The sequence below is a fragment of the Corythoichthys intestinalis genome, chromosome 17, assembly GCF_030265065.1.
Source record: "Corythoichthys intestinalis isolate RoL2023-P3 chromosome 17, ASM3026506v1, whole genome shotgun sequence".
NCBI lineage: Eukaryota > Metazoa > Chordata > Actinopteri > Syngnathiformes > Syngnathidae > Corythoichthys > Corythoichthys intestinalis.
Window position 1 is genome coordinate 1,555,633 of NC_080411.1, and position 21,464 is coordinate 1,577,096.

The 21,464-nt window shown below is 37.5% G+C and overlaps 2 protein-coding genes across 6 annotated transcripts in view; both read right to left on the reverse strand.

Annotated features, from left to right (window-relative positions):
- Positions 1-15,601, reverse strand: part of fyb1b (FYN binding protein 1 b) — a 38,113-nt gene extending 22,512 nt beyond the window's left edge. For both annotated transcript variants that reach the window (XM_057819715.1, XM_057819714.1), the window contains exons 1-2: positions 15,441-15,601; positions 4,156-5,083 (exon numbers count right to left, since the gene is read on the reverse strand). In XM_057819715.1, the coding sequence (XP_057675698.1) occupies positions 4,156-5,083; positions 15,441-15,443 (931 nt within the window). In that variant the 5' untranslated portion in view covers positions 15,444-15,601. The remainder of the gene's footprint in view (positions 1-4,155; positions 5,084-15,440) is intronic.
- Positions 15,602-17,827: 2,226 nt separating this feature from the next.
- The window catches only part of dqx1 (DEAQ box RNA-dependent ATPase 1), a 37,020-nt gene continuing 33,383 nt past the window's right edge, over positions 17,828-21,464 (reverse strand). For 2 of the 4 annotated variants that reach the window (XM_057818662.1, XM_057818661.1), the window contains exon 12: positions 17,835-19,991. In XM_057818662.1, the coding sequence (XP_057674645.1) occupies positions 19,796-19,991 (196 nt within the window). In that variant the 3' untranslated portion in view covers positions 17,835-19,795. Of the gene's footprint in view, positions 19,992-21,464 lie in introns of all 4 variants that reach the window. The other 2 variants (XM_057818663.1, XM_057818660.1) reach the window with 2 other exon arrangements.

Here is a 21,464-nt window from a genome sequence, read left to right on the forward strand (position 1 = left end):
TACCGGACGAATGACGTGATTACTCTGTTGTACAATACCGCTTCAAGTTTAACTTCATTACAATATTAATGAATTACAAGAATGTTTGTGACATGTTTGTCCTACAACAAAAACCATATTACAGAAAAATATATAAGGCGAAAAACACTCAGGTGACTTGAAGTTCCGCTCTGAGACCCCCAATTTGCCCAACTTTCAGAATTATCCGATATGCATGTGGGATACATCATTGGAATTTGGAAAATTTTCTGGGGGAAGAAAAATTTTGAGCAGGAGGGAATTTTTCCCCCCAAAGAATGTTTTAAACAGCAAAACCCTATCTGGAGGTGAGAGCAGGCGAGAGCAGAATTACAGACGCCATGACTTTAACGAGATATTATCGCGTACTTACCTTGTTTTGATCCAAAAACTCCATGTAGCATGTATCACTGAGTGTCAAGACACAGCTGTGAATGGCCACAGCTGGATTTTTGGGGGATTATATGGGTGAAACATGGTCATATAACAAGGGTTGCAATGCAGAAATTGCAGACATCAAGGAGTGGTCGAGACTTTCTTTTTCATATATTTACCATTTTAAACTTTTTTTCAATTTTTCTTTGTTTGGATCGAGTATTTATCATCTAACATATTGGAGAAAATGCAAAAGTATCCAAAAAAAATACAATTAAGTGATAGTTATGAGGTAGATATCCGTGACTGTTTTACAGACGCCATTTTTTAAATTGTGACATAATTTTAAAAGTTTAAAATATATGAGTGAATAATTTTTTAAAGTCGTTTTTTTTTTTTTTTTTTTTAAACAAAATATGAGACATCAATTAATGATTCCAAGCTAAAAATGACAGACATTTTGAAATAATAAATATAATTAATTACCTTGGTTTTATGGCTGGGTTGAAACAAAAGCGTTTGCGCGACGTCTGTAAACAGGGGTTTTCAGGGTAAAACGGACAAATCAAGAATAGTTCGGGGGCTTCATGCGCCATGAATTTGCTATGGCAGCATATAGACATATTGTTCTATCAAACACAACAGTTGTTATGGCTTAAAATACAGCAGTTTCTTTTAAAGAGGAGTGCAAGAGCAGAAACTGCTTTTTCAGTCTTGTCTGTGTTTTCCGCCATGTATTTGGCTCCCCCATCTTTTTCCATTTTCAAAACATTTTTGAAAATTTTTCAGGGAGCCACTAGGGCAGCGCTAAAGCATGCGACTCTAGAGCCACAGGTTGCTGACCGCCGAGCTAGTACATGTTGGTCACACCATAGACTTCAAAAATCTATTGACCTGACACTTTGTCATTCTTTGCCTTATCGGAGGGGGCCGAGCTTCATTTAGTAATAGCCGAAGACGGCACATGCTCATGTCGGATTTAAGCTTGGATTTACTCATGTCGGATTTAAGCTTGGATTTACTCACGATTAGATTTAACTACGAAAGCTGTACGGATTGTCTCAGGAGTGATTTGTTCGAGGATTCAAGGTAAATATTATATTTTTTTACACTGGCCACCGGATAAAATTTCGAAACTGTATCCAGGTGCTAACCCAGCATGCCCAAGATGTGGTCTCACCCCGGCCAACTTAAGCCACATGTTTTGGGTGTGCCCAAGGCTGTATATATTCTGGAGAGAAAATTTCACAACACTGTCATCTCTATGTAAGAAGGGCATTGCGCCAAACTGTATAACCGCACTGTTTGGGAATGTACCATCAAACATATTAGTTTCCTCACACCAGGCCAAGGCAATAGCTTTTATGACCCTACTTGCGAGGCGCATGATTTTACTTGATTGGAAAAAAACTGAGCCTCCATCTTTTAAGCACCTGATGGAAGAAGTTATGTCCAATTTAAAACTGGAACACCTAAGACATCTTGTGAACGGCTCTCTCCAGACATACACAAAAACATGGCAACCATTTTTATCCTTTTTTGAGACCTGATCTAAAACATAGCTATTATTAACTAAACTGCTACAGCCTAACCCCCACCCCCTTACCTGTCTTCAATTTAGTCTGATTTCCATATAATGTCTTGTAAACAATGCTGAACTTGTATCCCTCTCGTAAAATATGCTGTAAGGTGCTGTCCAGCTCTACCTTTCAACATAGCCGATTTGTCCCCTTTGAGTCGTTGGGACTCTGAAATGTCAAACTAAGTAGCCATTTTGTGTATCCCAGACTATGTATTTGTGTTTCGTCTACCCTTTTTTTTTTTTTCAACCTGTCATTGAATGTGTGCACCAAATGCCGTTTCCATGTCTACTTGTGGATGTCGCTCATATTGTTTGTGTGTATTTGTATATTGTTGTGTTACTATGATAAAACCAATAAAAAAGATTTGAAAAATATTATATTTTTCGTACCATGCATGCGTGATTGAAACATTTATTCGCAGGAATTTTCTTCTTTGTTTACACATGGAGGCGGCTAATTTTTGCAACTGCCTAGCCTCATAATTGCCAATATTTATGCGAAATAAATGCTATCTGCACGATTTCTTTGCTTTTAACCAAGAATTGAGACTGTTTTACGTCCATATCTATGAAAAATTCGGGGATTTAAGCATTTATTCACAAGAATCTTGGCCAGAAAAGCTCCCTTTACGCTAGGCGGCCGCTAGCCTCATTCGCTAACATAGAAGCATGGTACTTCGTCAATATACGTAAAATAACGCTAACTGTACGTTTTTTTTTTTTTACTTTTAACCGAGAATCAAGATTGTTTTACGTCCATATCTTTGAAGAATTCGGGGATTTAAGCATTTATTCACAAGCATTTTCACCAGAAAAGCTCTTTGTGGTGACAAGGCAGCACCACAGTGACTTAAAGACTAGCAGCACATTTGACATAGTCACATAAAATGAAGACTAACTGCACGTTTTTTTTGCTTTTAACCAAGAATCGAGACTGTTTTACGTCCATATCTATAAAGAATTCAGGGATTTAAGTATTTATTTACAAGAATTTCAACGTTAAAAGCTCTTTGTGGTGACAAGGCGGCGCCACAGTGTCTTAAAGACTAGCAGCACTGTCGACATATTTACGTAAAATAAATGCTAACTGCCCGATTTTAGTTGTTTTTTTTTTTTTTTTTTTTTTTTTTTTTTGCTTATAACCAAGAATCAAGATTGTTTTATGTCCATATCTACAAAGAATTATGAGATGTAAGCATTTATTCACAAGCATTTTCACCAGAAAAGCTGTTGGTGGTGACAAGGCAGCACCACAGTGACTTAAAGACTAGCAGCACATTTGACATAGTCACGTAAAATGAAGACTAACTGCACGTTTTTTTGCTTTTAAGCAAGAATCGAGACTGTTTTACGTCCATATCTATAAAGAATTCAGGGATTTAAGTATTTATTCACAAGAATTTCAACGTTAAAAGCTCTTTGTGGTGACAAGGCGGCGCCACAGTGACTTAAAGACTAGCAGCACTGTCGACATATTTACGTAAAATAAATGCTAACTGCCCGATTTTAGTTTTTTTTTTTTTTTTTTTGCTTATAACCAAGAATCAAGATTGTTTTACGTCCATATCTATAAAGAATTATGAGATGCAAGCATTTATTCACAAGCATTTTCACCAGAAAAGCTGTTGGTGGTGACAAGGCAGCACCACAGTGACTTAAAGACAAGCAGCACATTCGACATATTCACGTAAAATGAAGGCTAACTGCACGTTTTTTTGCTTTCAAGCAAGAATCGAGACTGTTTTACGTCCATATCTATAAAGAATTCTGGGATTTACGCATTTATTCACAAGAATTTCAACGTAAAAAGCTTTTTCTGGTGACAAGGCGGCGCCACAGTGACTTAAAGACTAGCAGCACTGTCGACATATTTACGTAAAATGAAGGCTAACTGCACGTTTGTTTTTTTTTTTGCTTTTAACCAAGAATCAAGATTGTTTTACGTCCATATCTATAAAGAATTCAGGAATTTAAGCATTTATTCACAAGAATTTTCAACGGAAAAAGCTCTTTGTGTTTCCACTCGATCAGCTATGACGGAGATAGGCCCCCTATTAATCGGCCCCGCGCCCCGTGTCCCGTCAATACCATTATGAAGTCTATGCCCAATATTTTTCAGTGCGAAAAATTAAAACCAATCAAATTTAGAGCTTCTACTTGTACAAGCAAATCTAAGTTACCGGTAAAAATTCCAGCAGCTCTTCTGAAGTCGTCAATGTCTACTTCGGGGGGTCGTTTAGGTTTAGCAGGAGCAGGGCCCAGTTTGAAGGCGTTTGGAAGGGGGTTGCGTTTTGGCTCTGTATCCGAATCGGTGTGAGCGCTGTTGATCGGAATAGAGGCGATCGGCGGCTTTTTAATGCTGGGCTTTTTACTAGCTGGGGGTTTTGGAGGAGGGACGGCGGGATTGGACTTAACAGGCGATAAGGTCTCTGCCTCCTTGTTGAGGTCTGACTCTGACTTGTCTTGCTCCTTGATGAAAACCTCTTGGGCAGCCTTGAAATTTGCTGGAGAGGAAGGTTTGTCTGTGCTGGTTTCACTATGTTGCCGTAATTTGACAATGCTGCTGTTGGGTTTTCGGTGCACCGGAGGCACTTTTGGGGGGTTGCGCTCGATAGGCGGACCTTCACTGTGCTCTTCTTTGACTAAGGTAGGCTTGAGTCCCGGTGGAGTAGGTTTGGGACCAGGAGGTTTTGGGTTTGAAAGGGTCGCACTGAGAGTAGGCTTGAGATTGGGCTTCAGTACAGGACTTTTTACTTCAGGTTTAGAATCCAGCGGCTTCAGAGGTGTATGACCTCTGTCAGGTAAACGTTTTTTCGGCTCATCCAAAGTATTGCTAAATCTGCTAGCCAGAGCTTTTGTTTTATTTTCTCCAAGCACCTCTGTGTCACTTTTAGTGGTGACTGCGCTTTTAAGGTAGGAGGAGGGTTTGGGGGTTAGATTTAAAGTGCCGCCTGAGAGGCTCTCCAAGACTGGTTTCTTGGGCGGTGTGGCGGGACCAGATGAGAGGGTGTGGTTGACGGGAGCTTTGTGTCTTGGAGTCGGGGAGGACCTTTCATCAGAATTGCCCTGAAAACGAGCCATGATGGCCTTGACATCAGCCTTGTTTTCCTGCAAACAATGGGAAAGAGAATGGTGGTGGAATTATTAGCGATGATAATATTAAAAATTAGGGCTGTCAAACGATTCAAATTTTTAATCGAGTTAATCACAGCTTAAAAATGAATTAATCGTAATTAATCGCAATTGAAACCATCTCTAAAATATGCCATATTTTTCTGTAAATTATTGTTGGAATGGAAAGATAAGACACAAGACGGATATATACATTCAACATATTGTACATAAGTACTGTATTTGTTTATCATAACAATAAATCAACAAGATGGCATTAACATTAACATTCTGTTAAAGCGATCCATGGATAGAAAGACTTGTAGTTCTTAAAAGATAAATGTTAGAACAATTTATAGAAATTTTATATTAAAACCCCTCTTAATGTTTTTGTTTTAATAACATTTCTAAAATTTCTAATCAAAAAATAAACTAGTAGGTCGCCATTGTTGATGTCAATAATTACACAATTCTCATGGTCATAAAATCAGTCGCACCCAAGCGCCAGCAGAGGGCAACAAAACTCCAAAAAAGACAAGTAACAAGTAAGGTTGTTCCGATCATGTTTTTTTGCTCCCGATCCGATCCTGATCGTTTTAGTTTGAGTATCTGTCGATCCCGATATTTCCCGATCCGATTGCTTTTTTTTTGCTCCCGATTCAATTCCAATCATTCCCGATCATATACATTTTGGCAATGCATTAAGAAAAAAATGAATAAAACTCGGACGAATATATACATTCAACATACAGTACATAAGTACTGTATTTGTTTATTACGACAATAAATCCTCAAGATGGCATTTACATTATTAACATTCTTTCAGTGAGAGGGATCCACGGATAGAAAGACTTGTAATTCTTAAAGGATAAATGTGACTTTGTATATTGTGACTAAATATTGCCATCTAGTGTATTTGTTGAGCTTTCAGTAAATTATACTGTAGCCATTTAACTTACTAATCTGCCCAAATGCATGATGGGAAGTGCAACCATGACTCAGCGTAGTGGCACCAATTTGTATCTTTTCCCAGCTTGATGCAAATCAACAATCCTTGATCGCAGGTATTCAGACAGCTCTTTTGACCAAGCCGTGATGCACATCAGACAATGCTTCTCATCAAGACATTTCTTACCTGGTGTGTGTTTTATAGTGGGCAGGGCAGCTTTAAACCACTCATTGGTGATTGGGCAGACACCTGGCTTAAAACGTTTGGTAAAAATTTGGTTTCAATTGCTCTTTAAGTCTCCTTAGGCAGAGGATTCACTTACTTATTTTTTCCTTTTTTTATTGTTTGCATGCTGTCTTCATTAAAATATGAAAACCTATAAATGCTGGGGTGGTTTTAGTTAAAGCAGACACTGTATTTTCATCTGTGTGGTTTTGACAAAGATCACATTTGATGGGGATTTTATGCAGAAATGTGAGAAATTCCAAAAGGTTCAGATACTTTTTCATACCACTGTAAGACACAGTTAAAGGAAGTGTAGATGATACAGTTGCCATGGCAACAAGGCCATCGTGAAACATTGACATCAAATAAAATGGAACTTCCGTATGCTTATACTAATAAGCGACTTGGTAAATCATTGACTCACTTTCACCCTATGATAAAAAGTCTGAAGAAAAGTTGTATTGTACAATTACTGTAGTTTTGTTGCCTTGAGACACGAATTTAATTCATTCAGAGCTGAATTCATCATAAGAACTCATTCCTCAACTTTCTTATTATTATTTTTCATTTTCCTAATCTTGTTCTCCGCGTTTTTTTTGGCACGCCGTGCAGCCTGAACCATTTAACCGATTGCCACCGTCCGTATATCAAAATGAGCTGAGTTTTTGCGCGACACAGGGAAATTTTCGAACGACCCCCCAAAAAAATTCCGTTCGCCCGTAAACGCAGGTTTTTTGGAAAAAAAATAAAAGAACTTTCAAAATGTATCTATTCCTACAATTTTTGACAAAATCACATTATTTGCACATCAAAAAAATCCGGGACGGTGAGGGGCATAAAAGTTGGATACAGAATTTGGAAAAAACTTATGGTTCCCCCAAAATTTGCCAAAAACTGTCCCATTCATCTCTAATGGGATGCCATTGACAGCCATGTTTGTCCAGATTTCCCATTCATTTTCAATGGCAGTAAAAAAAACAAGGTCCTTGTGATTTTCGACCATTTACCATGACAGCCCATTGATGTTCAAACGGCGCCCAAGTAAGTCGATGCCATTGACAGCCATGCACGTCCATGCCATTGACGGCCATATACGGCCAAATTTCCCATTCATTCCCGATGGCATTTACATTGCATTGGCACCCATGTACACAGATGCCAATGAGGGCTATGCACGTCCATGCCATTGACGGCCATGTATGGCCAAATTTTTTATTTTTTTCCCCCCATCATTCTTGAGGGGAATTTTAAATCAGGCTGCTGGCAGGACAGCTATACTTTTCACCAAGCTCATCATCAATTCAATATGGTACGCCCGCCGGTGTCGTGCCAATGTAGTTACCTCAGTCAAAAATAGTATCCCCTGGGCGGAGCCATATGGAGGTAGATTTGTGTCTTCATTATTCGATCGGGAAAAAAAAGTGGCTTCAATCAAAATATATATATTTTGAGTAAAAAAAAAGTCACTTCAATCAAAAAAAAATGTGAATGCAAAAATAAATTTGAAACTCAAAAAAATGCATTTGAAAGCTATTTTTATTTGATTTTTTATTTGATTTTTTTTTGTTTTTGTTTTTTAAGTAATGTTTTGTGTTTGGGCCACATTTTTACTAGGGCATTTGTGTCTTTATCATTCAATCAAACATTAAGTTGCTTCATACAAAAAAAAATATATTTTCAAAAAAAAAATAAATAAATAAATCAAAAAAAAGAACAATTTAAATCATAGAAAAAAAAGTTTTGAATGAGAAAAAATACAGTATTTGAGACTCAAACATTTGCATTTGAACACTTAATTTTTCATTTTAAAAAAGTTTTCTTTGATTTTAGCAATCATTTTTGTGTTTGGGCCATATTATGTGTAGGACATTTGTCTCAAAATCATTCAATCCCCCAAAAAGTTGCTTGAATAATTTTATTTTATTTTATTTATTTTAAAAAAAATTTCAATCAAAGAAAAAAAATCATTTGAAAAATAAAATTACCTTCCCCTATTTTTTTTTAAATAATATGCAAAGCAAATGACCGTCTAAGGTGCTAGTCACATGATCTGTTTCAAAAATAATTTTGACCCACTATAAAAATGTCTTTTTTTGTTCATTTCATTCATTTTTGTTGTTTGTTTTCTTGCTTTACAACTTTTATATATATAGGAAAGTCAATTACATGCAATGACACTTTTCGGCCACCAAGGGGAGTCTGGCCCCCCCGGCCCCCCTTAAACTCCGCTTATGTGACAGCCCATTGACGTTCAACTGGCGTCCAAGTAAATCGATGCCATTGACAGCCATGCACATCCATGCCATTGACGGCCATGTATGTACAAATTTCCCATTCATTTCCAATGGCATTTACATTATTGACATCCATGTACACAAATGCCAATGAGGGCTATGTACGTCCATGCCACTGACGGCCATGAATGTCAATTCTATCGATCCGAATGTACTTGGATTCCATTGACGCATATGTAAGTCGATGCCATTTACAGCCATGTACGTCCAAATTTCCCATTCATTTTCTATGGCAACAAAAAAAACCTGTTTGCCCAAATCAACAGTAAGTGACCTGATATCAACAGGACGTGTGCCTCAAACGTAAGAAAGACAAATTACCTAATAGGAACAGGACGTGACCCCAAAATGTCCTCAAATCAACAGGAAGTGTCCCCGAAATGTCCCCAAACAACCTGGGTGGGTCTTAGATCTGTATCTACCACAGCAAAGCCCCATAGTAATTTCTCCAGAAATTGCAATTTCTCATACTTTATTAAAATCTGGAGTAATATCATAATTACATTCAGTAGAATATTTATGGTTATGTTGTTCATTATGAAATCACATTTCTACTAGCGAGCAGGTACACCAAATGCAAAATAAGCATTTACATTCTTCCTGATCACTCACCTCACGTTTTGACAGCTATTTGCACACCACAAGAGAGGAAGTAGTTGACACATTACCCGCATAACGTCACATTTAACCACTCTGCGCTGTTCTATAACCATGGATTTTCTAGACCTCTTATTCTCACTAGGGTCAAAGATGTGCTTCAGCTATCTCACTATACTTGGGCGGTGAGATCACTAGCCAGTCACAAGTTAACATACAGACAAATGCACAATTACATTCACATGCCTTTGCAGAATATGGTCTTCATGAACCAAAACTACATGCGCTAATTGAATACAATTCAAAAATGTACGCCTTACCTCAAATAAGCAATGTGTGCACCTCAAATAAACATCTTACTTCATAGCTGTCATTCGATACCATTACACTGAGAAACAATTTGAAAAAAAAACTGAAGGCGATCTTGGAATCGGAAAACCAATTTTAGTTTGAATTAAAATCTACCTCTACCAATTTAAAAAAAGAAACAAAAAAACACAAAAGAGAATGGGAAAAAAAATTAAATCATTATCATTTTCCAAAAATGGGCCGGACAAAAAGTATTGGCACCCTCAGCCTAATACTTGGTAGCACAACCTTTAGACCAGTGATTCTTAACTTCTTCAGGAGTGCCCAAATGTAAAAATCTATTGTTTTTTTTTTCAGAAAGCCACAATCAAATAACTCTTTCTGGATTTTTCACAGACCGAAAGTAAATTAAATTTAAAAATTATAATATAATATAATATAATTAGGGCTGTCAAACAATTAAAAATTTTAATCGAGTTAATTACAGCTTGAAAATTAATTAATCATAATTAATCACAATTCAAACCATCTATAAAATATGCCATATTTTTCCGTAAATTATTGTTGGAATGGAAAGATAAGACGCAAGATGGATATATACAGTACATTCAACATACGGTACATAAGTACTGTATTTGTTTATTATAACAATAAATCAACAAGATGGCGTTAACATTATTAACATTCTGTTAAAGCGATCCATGGATAGAAAGACTTGTAGTTCTTAAAAGATAAATGTTAGTACAAGTTATAGAAATTTTATATTAAAACCCCTCTTAATGTTTTCGTTTGAATAAAATTTGTAAAATTTTCAATCAAAAAATAAACTAGTAGCCCGCCATTGTTTATGTCAATAATTACACAATGCTCATGGGTGCTGAAACCCATAAAATCAGTCGCACCCAAGCGCCAGCAGAGGGCGACAAAACTGCAAAAAACACAAGTAATTAGCGGACATTGCACTGTGCTGTCATTTTAATCTGTTTGAGCAGGGCATGTGCGTTAATTGCGTCAAATATTTTAACGTGATTAATTTTTAAAAAATAATTACCGCCCGTTAACACGATAATTTTGACAGCCCAAAATATAATATAATAATAACACTATTAATTAAATAGATAATACCCAAATAACCTTCTCTGGGTTCTTCCCAGAAAAAAGCCAGGAAATAAATAACATTGAAAGAAAAAAAAAGGAAAAAAATCAAAATGCTCTATGGTAGGGTTGTTCCGATCATGTTTTTTTGTTCCCGATCCGATCCCGATCGCTTTAGTTTGAGTATCTGCCGATCCCGATATTTCCCGATCCGAATGCTTTTTTTTGCTCCCGATTCAATTCCAATCAATCCCGATAATTTTTCCCGATCATATACATTTTGCCAATGCATTAAGAAAAAAATGAATAAAACTCGGACGAATATATACATTCAACATACAGTACATAAGCACTGTATTTGTTTATTATTAACATTCTTTCTGTGAGAGGGATCCATGGATAGAAAGACTTGGGACTTTGTATATTGTGACTAAATATTGCCATCTAGTGTATTTGTTGAGCTTTCAGTAAATGATACTGCAGCCATTCAACCCAAATGCATGATGGGAAGTGGACCCATGACTGTGCATAGTGCTATCAATTTATATATCTTCTCTGCGTTGGTAACTAACATAAGGTGTTAAGAAAAAAATCAATTGCTACCTTGCTTCCCCCCATTACTCCCCATGATATTTCTAATCATAGGGAGAGGGATTGTAAGACTTTAGCCAATTAAAATAAGGCTCCAAAGGCTGCCAAAATTCACTCTACTCATTTTACGCTGCCTTTTAGCTTTCTATAAAGGCAAAACAGCGCCATTACAAATGGAGCGCGACAATGTGTGAGTGGGTCGTGCAGCGCATGCATTAATTGCGTTAAATATTTTAACGTGATACTTTTTTTTTTAATTAATTACCGCCGTTTTTGGGATAAATTTGATAACCCTACCTTAAGCCTTAACTAAAGACTCTGGATAAGTGTAACATATTATGTCTGTAACGTTAAATACAATTAGAAAACGATTTAATTAAAAGATATATATATTAAAAAAAGGCATGGCCGATATTTTTTTGCCGATTCCGATACTTTGAAAATGACGTGATCGGACCCGATCGATTGGGATGTCGATCGCTCGGGACATCTCTACTCTCTGGTATTGTTCAGGGGGCCGGACCAAATGTGGAGGCGGGCCGTATACGGCCCGCGGGCCGTAGTTTGGAGTTATTAAAACGGTATATAAAAAGGTTGAAAGAAAACCTGCACCTACAGCGGCCCTTGACGACCAGTTTTGACAAAACTGTTGTAGAGCAAAACCCAGATCACAAAACGTGTACTGTACAACTCAATCAAAACCCAACTTGGGGCATTCTACCATTCTAAAAGCTCAATTTTGAATAGAGTTTAATCATAAAGAATAGGCGATAAATCCGAATCACAACTCAAATGATTGAATGTGGATGAGGAAGTGCTTCTGCCGCTATTTGTCCCTAATACAAAATGTTACCAGCTTTATCACCATGACAAGCAGGAAAAGAAAAGTTAAAAAAAAAAAATACCCTTCATCACATGCTTCTTGTTTCTCAACAAGAAAAAGCTCAAATTACCCAACATGTGTTACTCCACAAAGTCGCAAGTGGCTCTTGGACTAATGCAAGACACTTTTACCTATAGAACATAAACTTATTCCTAAAGTTGAGTTGTTGCTTTGTTAGGTAGGCACATAGCAACAAAATGAACTTCATCATCATGTCCATTGATTAAATCCTCAAGCTTGACCCAGTACTGTATCGCAAATCCATTTTGACGAATGCTGTCGTAAATATTATATACAATGATCCTTCGTTTTTCCCGGGGTAACAGAATGAAGAGCCAAGTAGCAAAAAAAAAAAAAAAAAAAAAAAAATCAAAAAATTGTGTGTGTGTTCAATGTACTTATTCACATTTAGCATTGGAAAGAGATACATGCAGTAGTATGAAAAAGTATCTGAACCTTTTGGAATTTCTCACATTTCTGCATAAAATCACCATCAAATGTAGTCTGATCTTTTTTCAAAATCGCACAGATGAAAATACAGTGTCTGATTTAACTAAAACCGCCCAAACATTTATAGGTTTTTATTAGGGCTGTCAAAATTATCGTGTTAACGGGCGGTAATTAATTTTTTAAATTAATCACGTTAAAATATATCACGCAATTAACGCACATGCCCCGCTCAAACAGATTAAAATGACAGCACAGGGTCATGTGCACTTGTTGTGTTTTTGGGAGTTTTGTCACCCTCTGCTGGCGCTTGGGTGCGACTGATTTTATGACCATGAGAATTGTGTATTTATTGACTTCAACAATGGCGACCTACTACTTTATTTTTTTATTGAAAATTTTACAAATTTTAATAAAACGAAAACATTGAGGGGTTTTAATACAAAATTTCTATAACTTGTACTAATGTATCTTTTAAGAACTACAATCCATGGATCGCTTTAACAGAATGTTAATGTTTATGCCATCTTGTTGATTTATTGTTATAATAACCAAATACAGTACTTATGTACAGTATGTTGAATGTATATATCCGTCTTGTGTCTTATCTTTCCATTCCAACAATAATTTACAGAAAAATATGGCATATTTTATAGATGGTTTGAATTGTGATTAATTACGATCAATTAATTTTTAAGCTGTGATTAACTTGATTAAAAATTTGAATGGTTTGACAGCCCTAGTTTTTATATTTTAATGAGGATAGCATGCAAAATAAAAAATAAGTAAGTGAACCCTCTGCCTAAGGAGACTTAAAGAGCAATTGAAACCAATTTTTACCAAACAATTGAAGTCAGGTGTGTGCCCAATCACTGATGTGTGGTTTAAAGCTTCCCTGCCCACTATAAAACACACACCTGGTAAGAATGACAAGCATTGTTTGATGTGCATCATGGCTCGGTCAAAAGAGCTGTCTGAAGACATACGATTAAAGGTTGTTGATTTATATAAAACTGGGAAAGGATACAAAAGCATCTCTAAAAGTCTGGATGTTCATCAATCGACAGTCAGAGAAGGTGTCTACAAATGGAGAGAGTTTGGCACTGTTGCTTCTCTCCCAAGGAGTGGCCGTCCACCAAAGATCAAGGCCAAAAGTTCAACGCAGAATACTCAGAGAGGTGAAAAAAAAAAAAAACCTAGAGTGTCTGCTTAAGATTTACAGAAATCACTGGCACAGTCCAACATCTCTGTACACATCAACTATATGTAAAACTATGGCCAAGAAGGGTGTTCATGGGAGGACTCCACAGAGGAAGCCATCTCTGGGAAAAAAAACAACAACAAAAAAACATTGTTGTTCGTTTAATGTTCGCAAAAAGGCACTTGGAACCTCCACAGAAGTTTTGGCAAAATATGTTGTGGACTGATGAAACCAAAGTTTAATCGTTTGGGAGTAACACACAACGTCATGTGTGGAGGGAAAATGGAACACCTCACGAACATCAACAACTCATCCCCACCGTGAAGCCTGGTGGAGGGAGCATCATGATTTGGGGCTGTTTTGCTGTCCCAGGGCCTGGATAACTTGCAGTCGTTAATGGAAGAATGAATTCAAAAGTTTTTTAGGATGTTTTGCAGGAAAAGCCGAGGCAGTCTGTCAGACAGTTGAAGCTAAAAAGAGGATGGATGCTGCGACAAGAAAATGAGCCAAAACACAGAAGTAAATCAACTTCAGAATGGTTTCAGAAGAACAAAACACACGTTCTGGAGTGGCCAAGTCAAAGTCCAGACTTGAACGCCACTGAGATGGTGTGGCATGACATAAAGACAGGGATTCATGCCAGACATCCCAGGAATCTGACTGATCTGCAGCTACAGGAAGCGTCTGGTCGAAGTTATTGCTGCCAAAGGGGGGGACACAAAATTTTAAATGTGATGGTTCACTTACATATTCTTCCCTCTTCTGTCATTGTTTGCATGCTATCCTCATTAAAATATGAAAACCTATAAATGTGTGGGTGGTTTTAGTGAAAGCAGACAGTTTTTCATCTGTGTGGTTTTGACAAAGATCAGATCACATTTGATGATTTTATGCAGAAATGTGAGAAATTACAAAAGGTTCAGATACTTTTTCATACCTCTGTGTAAAAATTTTTTTCACTCCCACCCCCAAAGTATACAAAAAACTGTATTATAAATAAATTGTTTTCAAGCACTTTAAATGTATTAATAATGATCAGTTTTAAACATGTTACTGTCCTACCGAATTATTTTTAAACCAGAATAACATCGAAAAATACTTGTCTTTATGAAATGTTTCATTGTGTGAGTCCACTCAAATCCGCTCACACTGCTCACTTACACACAATAAGTTGCCACAGCAAATGTTTAACAAGCTAAACAATAGTTGACACATGCTGCACCTTGAAGTTTCGACTTCCAAGCTTCTCTGGCAAGATCAAACCTTAACGCTGTCAATCGTCGTTAAGTTTAACAAGCAACACCAGTGCACTGCCTGACCAAGAAAGGCAGCAGGAGGGAAAGTGAGAGACTACGTGATCTATAAAATACTGCATTTATTTATTTATTTATTTAGAAGAAAAAAAAACAATCCGCGATGGACCGAGAGCGCGAAGTAGCGAGGGATCACTGAATAAAGAAGAGCAATGTCTCCTGGTCAACACAAAGAGGAAGCAAAAAAGTGCTGGCCAAAGTAACACATGCAAGAGACGCAAAAGTGAAACCAAATACTCAGTTCTTATATCGAATTTTATATATAATTCAAAAAACCAAAAAAAGAGGTATTGTCTCATTGATTCTAACATCTGTAAATTTAAAAAAATTTTAAATGTCATTTGTAAATACGTACAGGTATTCGTCGCTTATGAGTGTGTCTGCTGACTTAATAATAAGTTACTTATCTAGCAGATTTGTATTGTTGATTCTAAAGTTTGTCGTACTTACCATTTTGAAAGTCTGGCTGATGTCTTGTGAAGTAGATTCAGGGTGTGTGTGTATGTCCCTGTACGATGGAAAAACAAAGTCTACACAAACTTAGTGGATGTGAGAGTGATAAAGTGTGTGTGTGTGTGTGACTGAACTTTTGTGGGCAGTGAGTCAACTACTTCCTCTCTTGCAAAGTGATGTGTGCGTGTGTGTGCGTGTTTTTGTGTGTGCGTAGCACACGGTTTTATCTATATGCTGATATCATGGATTTGCCTTTCGCTGGCAACAACAGTGGGGCAAATAAGTATTTAGTCAACCACCAATTGTACAAGTTCTCCTACTTGAAAAGATGAGAGAGGCCTGTAATAGTCAACATGGGTAAACCTCAACCATGAGAGACGGAATGTGGAAAAAAAACAACAACAGAAAATCACATTGCTTGATTTTTAACCCTTAAATACCTGCAACATGAAGCAATGATCAGAGAATCCCAAAATTTGAAAAATATTGTCCTAATGAAACCTTTTTTTTCAAATTTGTAAAAAGAAAAGTCAGAATGAATATGTGTAATAAGTAGGGTTGTTCCGATCATGTTTTTTGCTCCCGATCCGATACCGATCGTTTTAGTTTGAGTATCTGCCAATCCCGATATTTCCCGGTCTGATTGCTTTTTTTTTTTGCTCCCGATTCAATTCCAATCATTCCCGATCATTTTTCCCGATCGTATACGTTTTGGCAATGCATTAAGAAAAAAATGAATAAAACTCGGACGAATATATCCAGTGCCTTGCAAAAGTATTCGGCCCCCTTGAACCTTGCAACCTTTCGCCACATTTCAGGCTTCGACATAAAGATATAAAATTTTAATTTTTTGTCAAGAATCAACAACAAGTGGGACACAATCGTGAAGTGGAACAAAATTTATTGGATAATTTCAACTTTTTTAACAAATAAAAAACTGAAAAGTGGGGCGTGCAATATTATTCGGCCCCCTTGCGTTAATACTTTGTAGCGCCACCTTTTGCTCCAATTACAGCTGCAAGTTTCTATCAGTTTTGCACATGAAGAGACTGACATTCTTGCCCATTCTTCCTTGCAAAACAGCTCGAGCTCAGTGAGGTTGGATGGAGAGTGTTTGTGAACAGCAGTCTTCAGCTCTTTCCACAGATTCTCCTTCGGATTCAGGTCTGGACTTTGAATTGGCCATTCTAACACCTGGATACGTTTATTTTTGAACCATTCCATTGTAGATTTGGCTTTATGTTTTGGATCATTGTCCTGTTGGAAGATAAATCTCCGTCCCAGTCTCGGGTCTTGTGCAGATACTAACAGGTTTTCTTCCAGAATGTTCCTGTATTTGGCTGCATCCATCTTCCCGTCAATTTTAACCATCTTCCCTGTCCTTGCTGAAGAAAAGCAGGCCCAAACCATGATGCTGCCACCACCATGTTTGACAGTGGGGATGGTGTGTTCAGGGTGATGAGCTGTGTTGCTTTTACGCCAAACATATCGTTTTGCATTGTGGCCAAAAAGTTCAATTTTGGTTTCATCTGACCAGAGCACCTTCTTCCACATGTTTGGTGTGTCTCCCAGGTGGCTTGTGGCAAACTTTAAATGAGACTTTTTATGGATATCTTTGAGAAATGGCTTTCTTCTTGCCACTCTTGCCAGATTTGTGCAGTGTACGACTGATTGTTGTCCTATGGACAGACTCTTCCACCTCAGCTGTAGATCTCTGCAGTTCATCCAGAGTGATCATGGGCCTCTTGGCTGCATCTCTGATCAGTTTTCTCGTTGTCTGAGAAGAAAGTTTGGAAGGACGGCCGGGTCTTGGTAGATTTGCAGTGGTCTGATGCTCCTTCCATTTCAATATGATGGCTTGCACAATGCTCCTTGAGATGTTTAAAGCTTGGGAAATCTTTTTGCATCCAAATCCAGCTTTCAACCTCTCCACAACAGTATCTCGGACCTGCCTGGTGTGTTCATAATGCTCTCTGCACTTTAAACAGAACCCTGAGACTATCACAGAGCAGGTGCATTTATACGGAGACTTGATTACACACAGGTGGATTCTATCTATCATCATCGATAATTTAGGACAACATTGGATCATTCAGAGAACCTCACTGAACTTCTGGAGTGAGTTTGCTGCACTGAAAGTAAAGGGGCCGAATAATATCGCACGCCCCACTTTTCAGTTTTTTATTTGTTAAAAAAGTGTAAATTATCCAATAAATGTTGTTCCACTTCACGATTGTGTCCCACTTGTTGTTGATTCTTGACAAAAAAATTAAATTTCATATCTTTATGTTTGAAGCCTGAAATGTGGCGAAAGGTTGCAAGATTCAAGGGGGGCGAATAGTTTTGCAATGCACTGTATATTTAGAAGATTTTGGGCTGACAACCACAATTAAGATCATTGTGTGACGTTGGTGATTGGGGTCTATATAGTTGCCTCTTTTTTTGGGGGGGGCGGAGTTGTTGTTTTGTTGGTGTTGTTGGCGGTAAGCAGAGTAAAAAGAGGAAGAAAAATACCACGACTTCCGTGTCTAATTTTTTGCCGCCAAGCAAGCGTTACAATATTAATTAAAAATGAATGAAAACTAAATACTATTGATTATGTCATCATTATCATTTTAAAAATTTAAGTGACGGGTAAAAATAGATTATGACCGGATTTTTATGACCCTGTCAGTCAAAATGACAGACAACGAAAATGTCTAGCGCAACCTCTGGTTGGGAGTAACGGCGTTATTTCTTCAGTAACGGGGTAATCTAGCTAATTACTTTTTCCGCCGTTACAACGCCGTTACCGTTACTGACTGTCAAAGCGGTGCGTTACTTACTCTGAATGAATTGAAGAAACTACCCGCCGTGTCGAGTCGACTCTCTGCTCTGTTGATTTGTCATCCAAGACTTGGGGTGCGTTCAGGTTGGAGAATAGCGCTCGTACTTCTGACAAGCTGTTTTTCCCTGCCCATTCAATTAGACAATGCTTTCCAAAGTTTGATAACGTTTCTGCGTTTGCTACACCTGACGCTAGCCTCGTTCCCATCTCCCATTGTCAGCCAGCAATAATTCTGCTTCCATCTTGAGGACGGCAGACGCTTTGAAGGTGACGTGAATTGTCGGGAAACGAGCCCACCTGAATGTGGCTCCTCGAGAGATGCGACGGATGTGATTGTGATTGGCTGAGGGTTAGAGCCATGTGTCGTGGTGAGCCAGTCAGAGCCAGTGATTTTACAAGCAACCCGGAACAGCGCGTGCGGCAAACACACACACGCAAAACAGATGCACAGGGTCGGGATGGCAGAGCATTCAGAAGAAAAATGGTCCTTTAAGAGGTGGGGACATAGACACTATTTCAAGTTTGTCGAAATTAAAGGAAAGAACCTGCATGTAATGTGTAATTTATGTCCTGGGGCAAAGCTTTTGTCGACATCTATGGTAAGCAATTCAAATCTGCTGGAGCACTTAACAAGTTAACTACCTGTCTGTTCTTCTCTATTCCACTGACTCTAATACTGCTCAGAAAATTTCAAATTCTTTGACATACAACAAGTTCTTTTTAAAGTAACGGAAATAGTTACTTTCCCTGGTAACTTTTGCATAGAGTAATTCAGTTACTAACTCAGTTACTTTTTGGAAGAAGTAGTGAGTAATGTAACTAATTACTTTTTTAAAGTAACGTGCCCAACACTGGTCTTAACACGGGGACACCCTGTATTTTTTTGGAAGGAATCAAAATTGTTGAAATCATGCATTATTGACAGCTCCTCATTTGATTGAATATTGTTGTCGTATTGGTCCTGGAAAAAAATAATTACAGTTTCCTCTTTCATCAAATCACTATTTTTGTGCCTGTTTGACAACAACAACAAAAAACATGTCGCAATGTTGTTTCAGGTAAATGTGTATTTAATGAAACAGTTCTGTACAAAGAATGTGTGCATTGAGTTAGATTGGAGTCCACTTTGAACATTTTTAATGACTTCCATTCTCACAGACCTGAGAACAAAAACAAAGACTGTACAAACAGTATCAAAAACATTAAGAAATGTGGTCTTGAGGTGTCTGTCATATTTTTTTTGTATTATTTTTTTCCCCCCAAAAATGACAGGGGTTTATTTAAAATAACATCAGATTCCCATCCCGAAACAAAGAGTGTCCAAAGTGACTGAATATACTCAGAATAATCTTCCATTAATTTGGGGAAAAAAATTCATTGATTTTTTTTTGTTCTAAATTTAGAAAAAGCTATCATGAAATAAGTTAACCCCACTGCAATAAGGAGAAAATTTTCTCACTCGTAATTAAAACATTAGTGTTTTCCTTTCCTAGTGACAAATGTCTGTTCTAAGAGAAGTTCCATCTCATTGGACAACGCACATCTCAGTGCTAGACTGATATTGAGTCTCGCCCGTTCCATCGGTATTCCCGTCTACGGGATTCCTTCCGTGAGCATCTCGTTCATAAGGCTCCAAATTCTGCCTCAGCTTGATGAGCAGTTCCTTGCCATCGCTTGAGGGCAGGTTTCCCAAAAAGTACTGAGGTGTTAACTCCACCAGCCTGCAACAAAAAAAATTACAAAAACACTTGAAGAAACCACGCCTCCTGGAAAGTGTGACTCTGGTCATAAAATAAACATTTGTAGTGACCACTACATCCTCATTACATAATTAACCCACGGAACTAATGTGGGGGATACCAAGTTCCGGATGGGAACTCTTTGACGCCCAGTTTCTCTACAATGTCTACAAATTAGTGCTGTCAAATTTATCGCGTTAACGGGCGGTAATTAATTTTTTGAATGAATCACGTTAAACTATTTGACGCATTTAACGCATGTGTGGAATGACCCGCTCAAACAGATTACAATGACAGCACAGTGTCATGTCTAGACATGTGCCGGTTACCGGTTTCACGGTTTACCGTGGTGTGAAAACGTCGCGGTTTCAAAACCACTAAAATTTTACGTCATACCTTAGTACGGTATTCACTATTTTTCATGTGCCAAAATGCAGCCAAAGTGGCTTGGTGCGGCAGCGCTCACCCTTCCCGTTTGTTGCCGTGAGTGTCAGTGACGCTATTCTGCTAAACAGCCAGTAAACCCCAAAAACAAACCCTCCAAACACAAGGCGTACTTTTCTTCAATTTATTGAGCTCTCAAATCGTGGTGAAATATACAAATGAATACATTTAAAACGTTGTACAATTCGATTTTTCCACGCGTGATTAGGTTCAACAGGATACCAGTAGCACCATTAAAAAGTTCGCCAAAAACAAAACACACATTTTCCTTTCAAATTCAATATACAAACTAACTAAAACTTACAAAGACGAATGTTAGCCTAGGCTAAGCTGGGAAAGCAGCTTTGTCGAGGTTTTATGTCTCACAGACCCTGAGTGAGAAACGAGCTTGAATGAAGGGGGAAAGAAAAAGGATCGCGTCAAAGATCGCTAATTGTGAAAGGAGGTCTCACTCCTCACTTTTTTTTTTTTTTTTTTTTTTTTAGATGAAACCTTTCCTCAACAATATTTACATTTTAACTAATTTATAAAACTAACTTATACATTTTTAACTAACTTATTAACTTATGAATTCTTTGTTCTTTTTAACACAAAGGCATGGCATCATGTAGACTAGAGTTGACACAGTGGCGAAAATGGCGAAACTTCACTTGTGCCCCCCCCCCCCTCAAAAAAAGTCATACAGTATATATTTTTAATTTCATTTAGAAGTGTTTTTACTTTTTTTATAGCAATTATTTTGTTCTTACTCTAATATTCAGCAACTTGAGCTGTGGCTGTGGATATAGTCTAGGTTCTATTAATTTTAATTTTATATAAAATATTTGTTATTTTTTGTTAATTTATTTATTTTCACATTATATTCATGTTCCAATTTGCGAAAATGTTTTGAAAAAAATCCTGTTCAATGGAAAAAAAAAATGTTTTTCTTTTTTTAAAACCCATACATCTCAAAATTTTGGAGCTATAATTGCAATACCGTGATACCGTGAAAACGCGGTATTTTTGCTC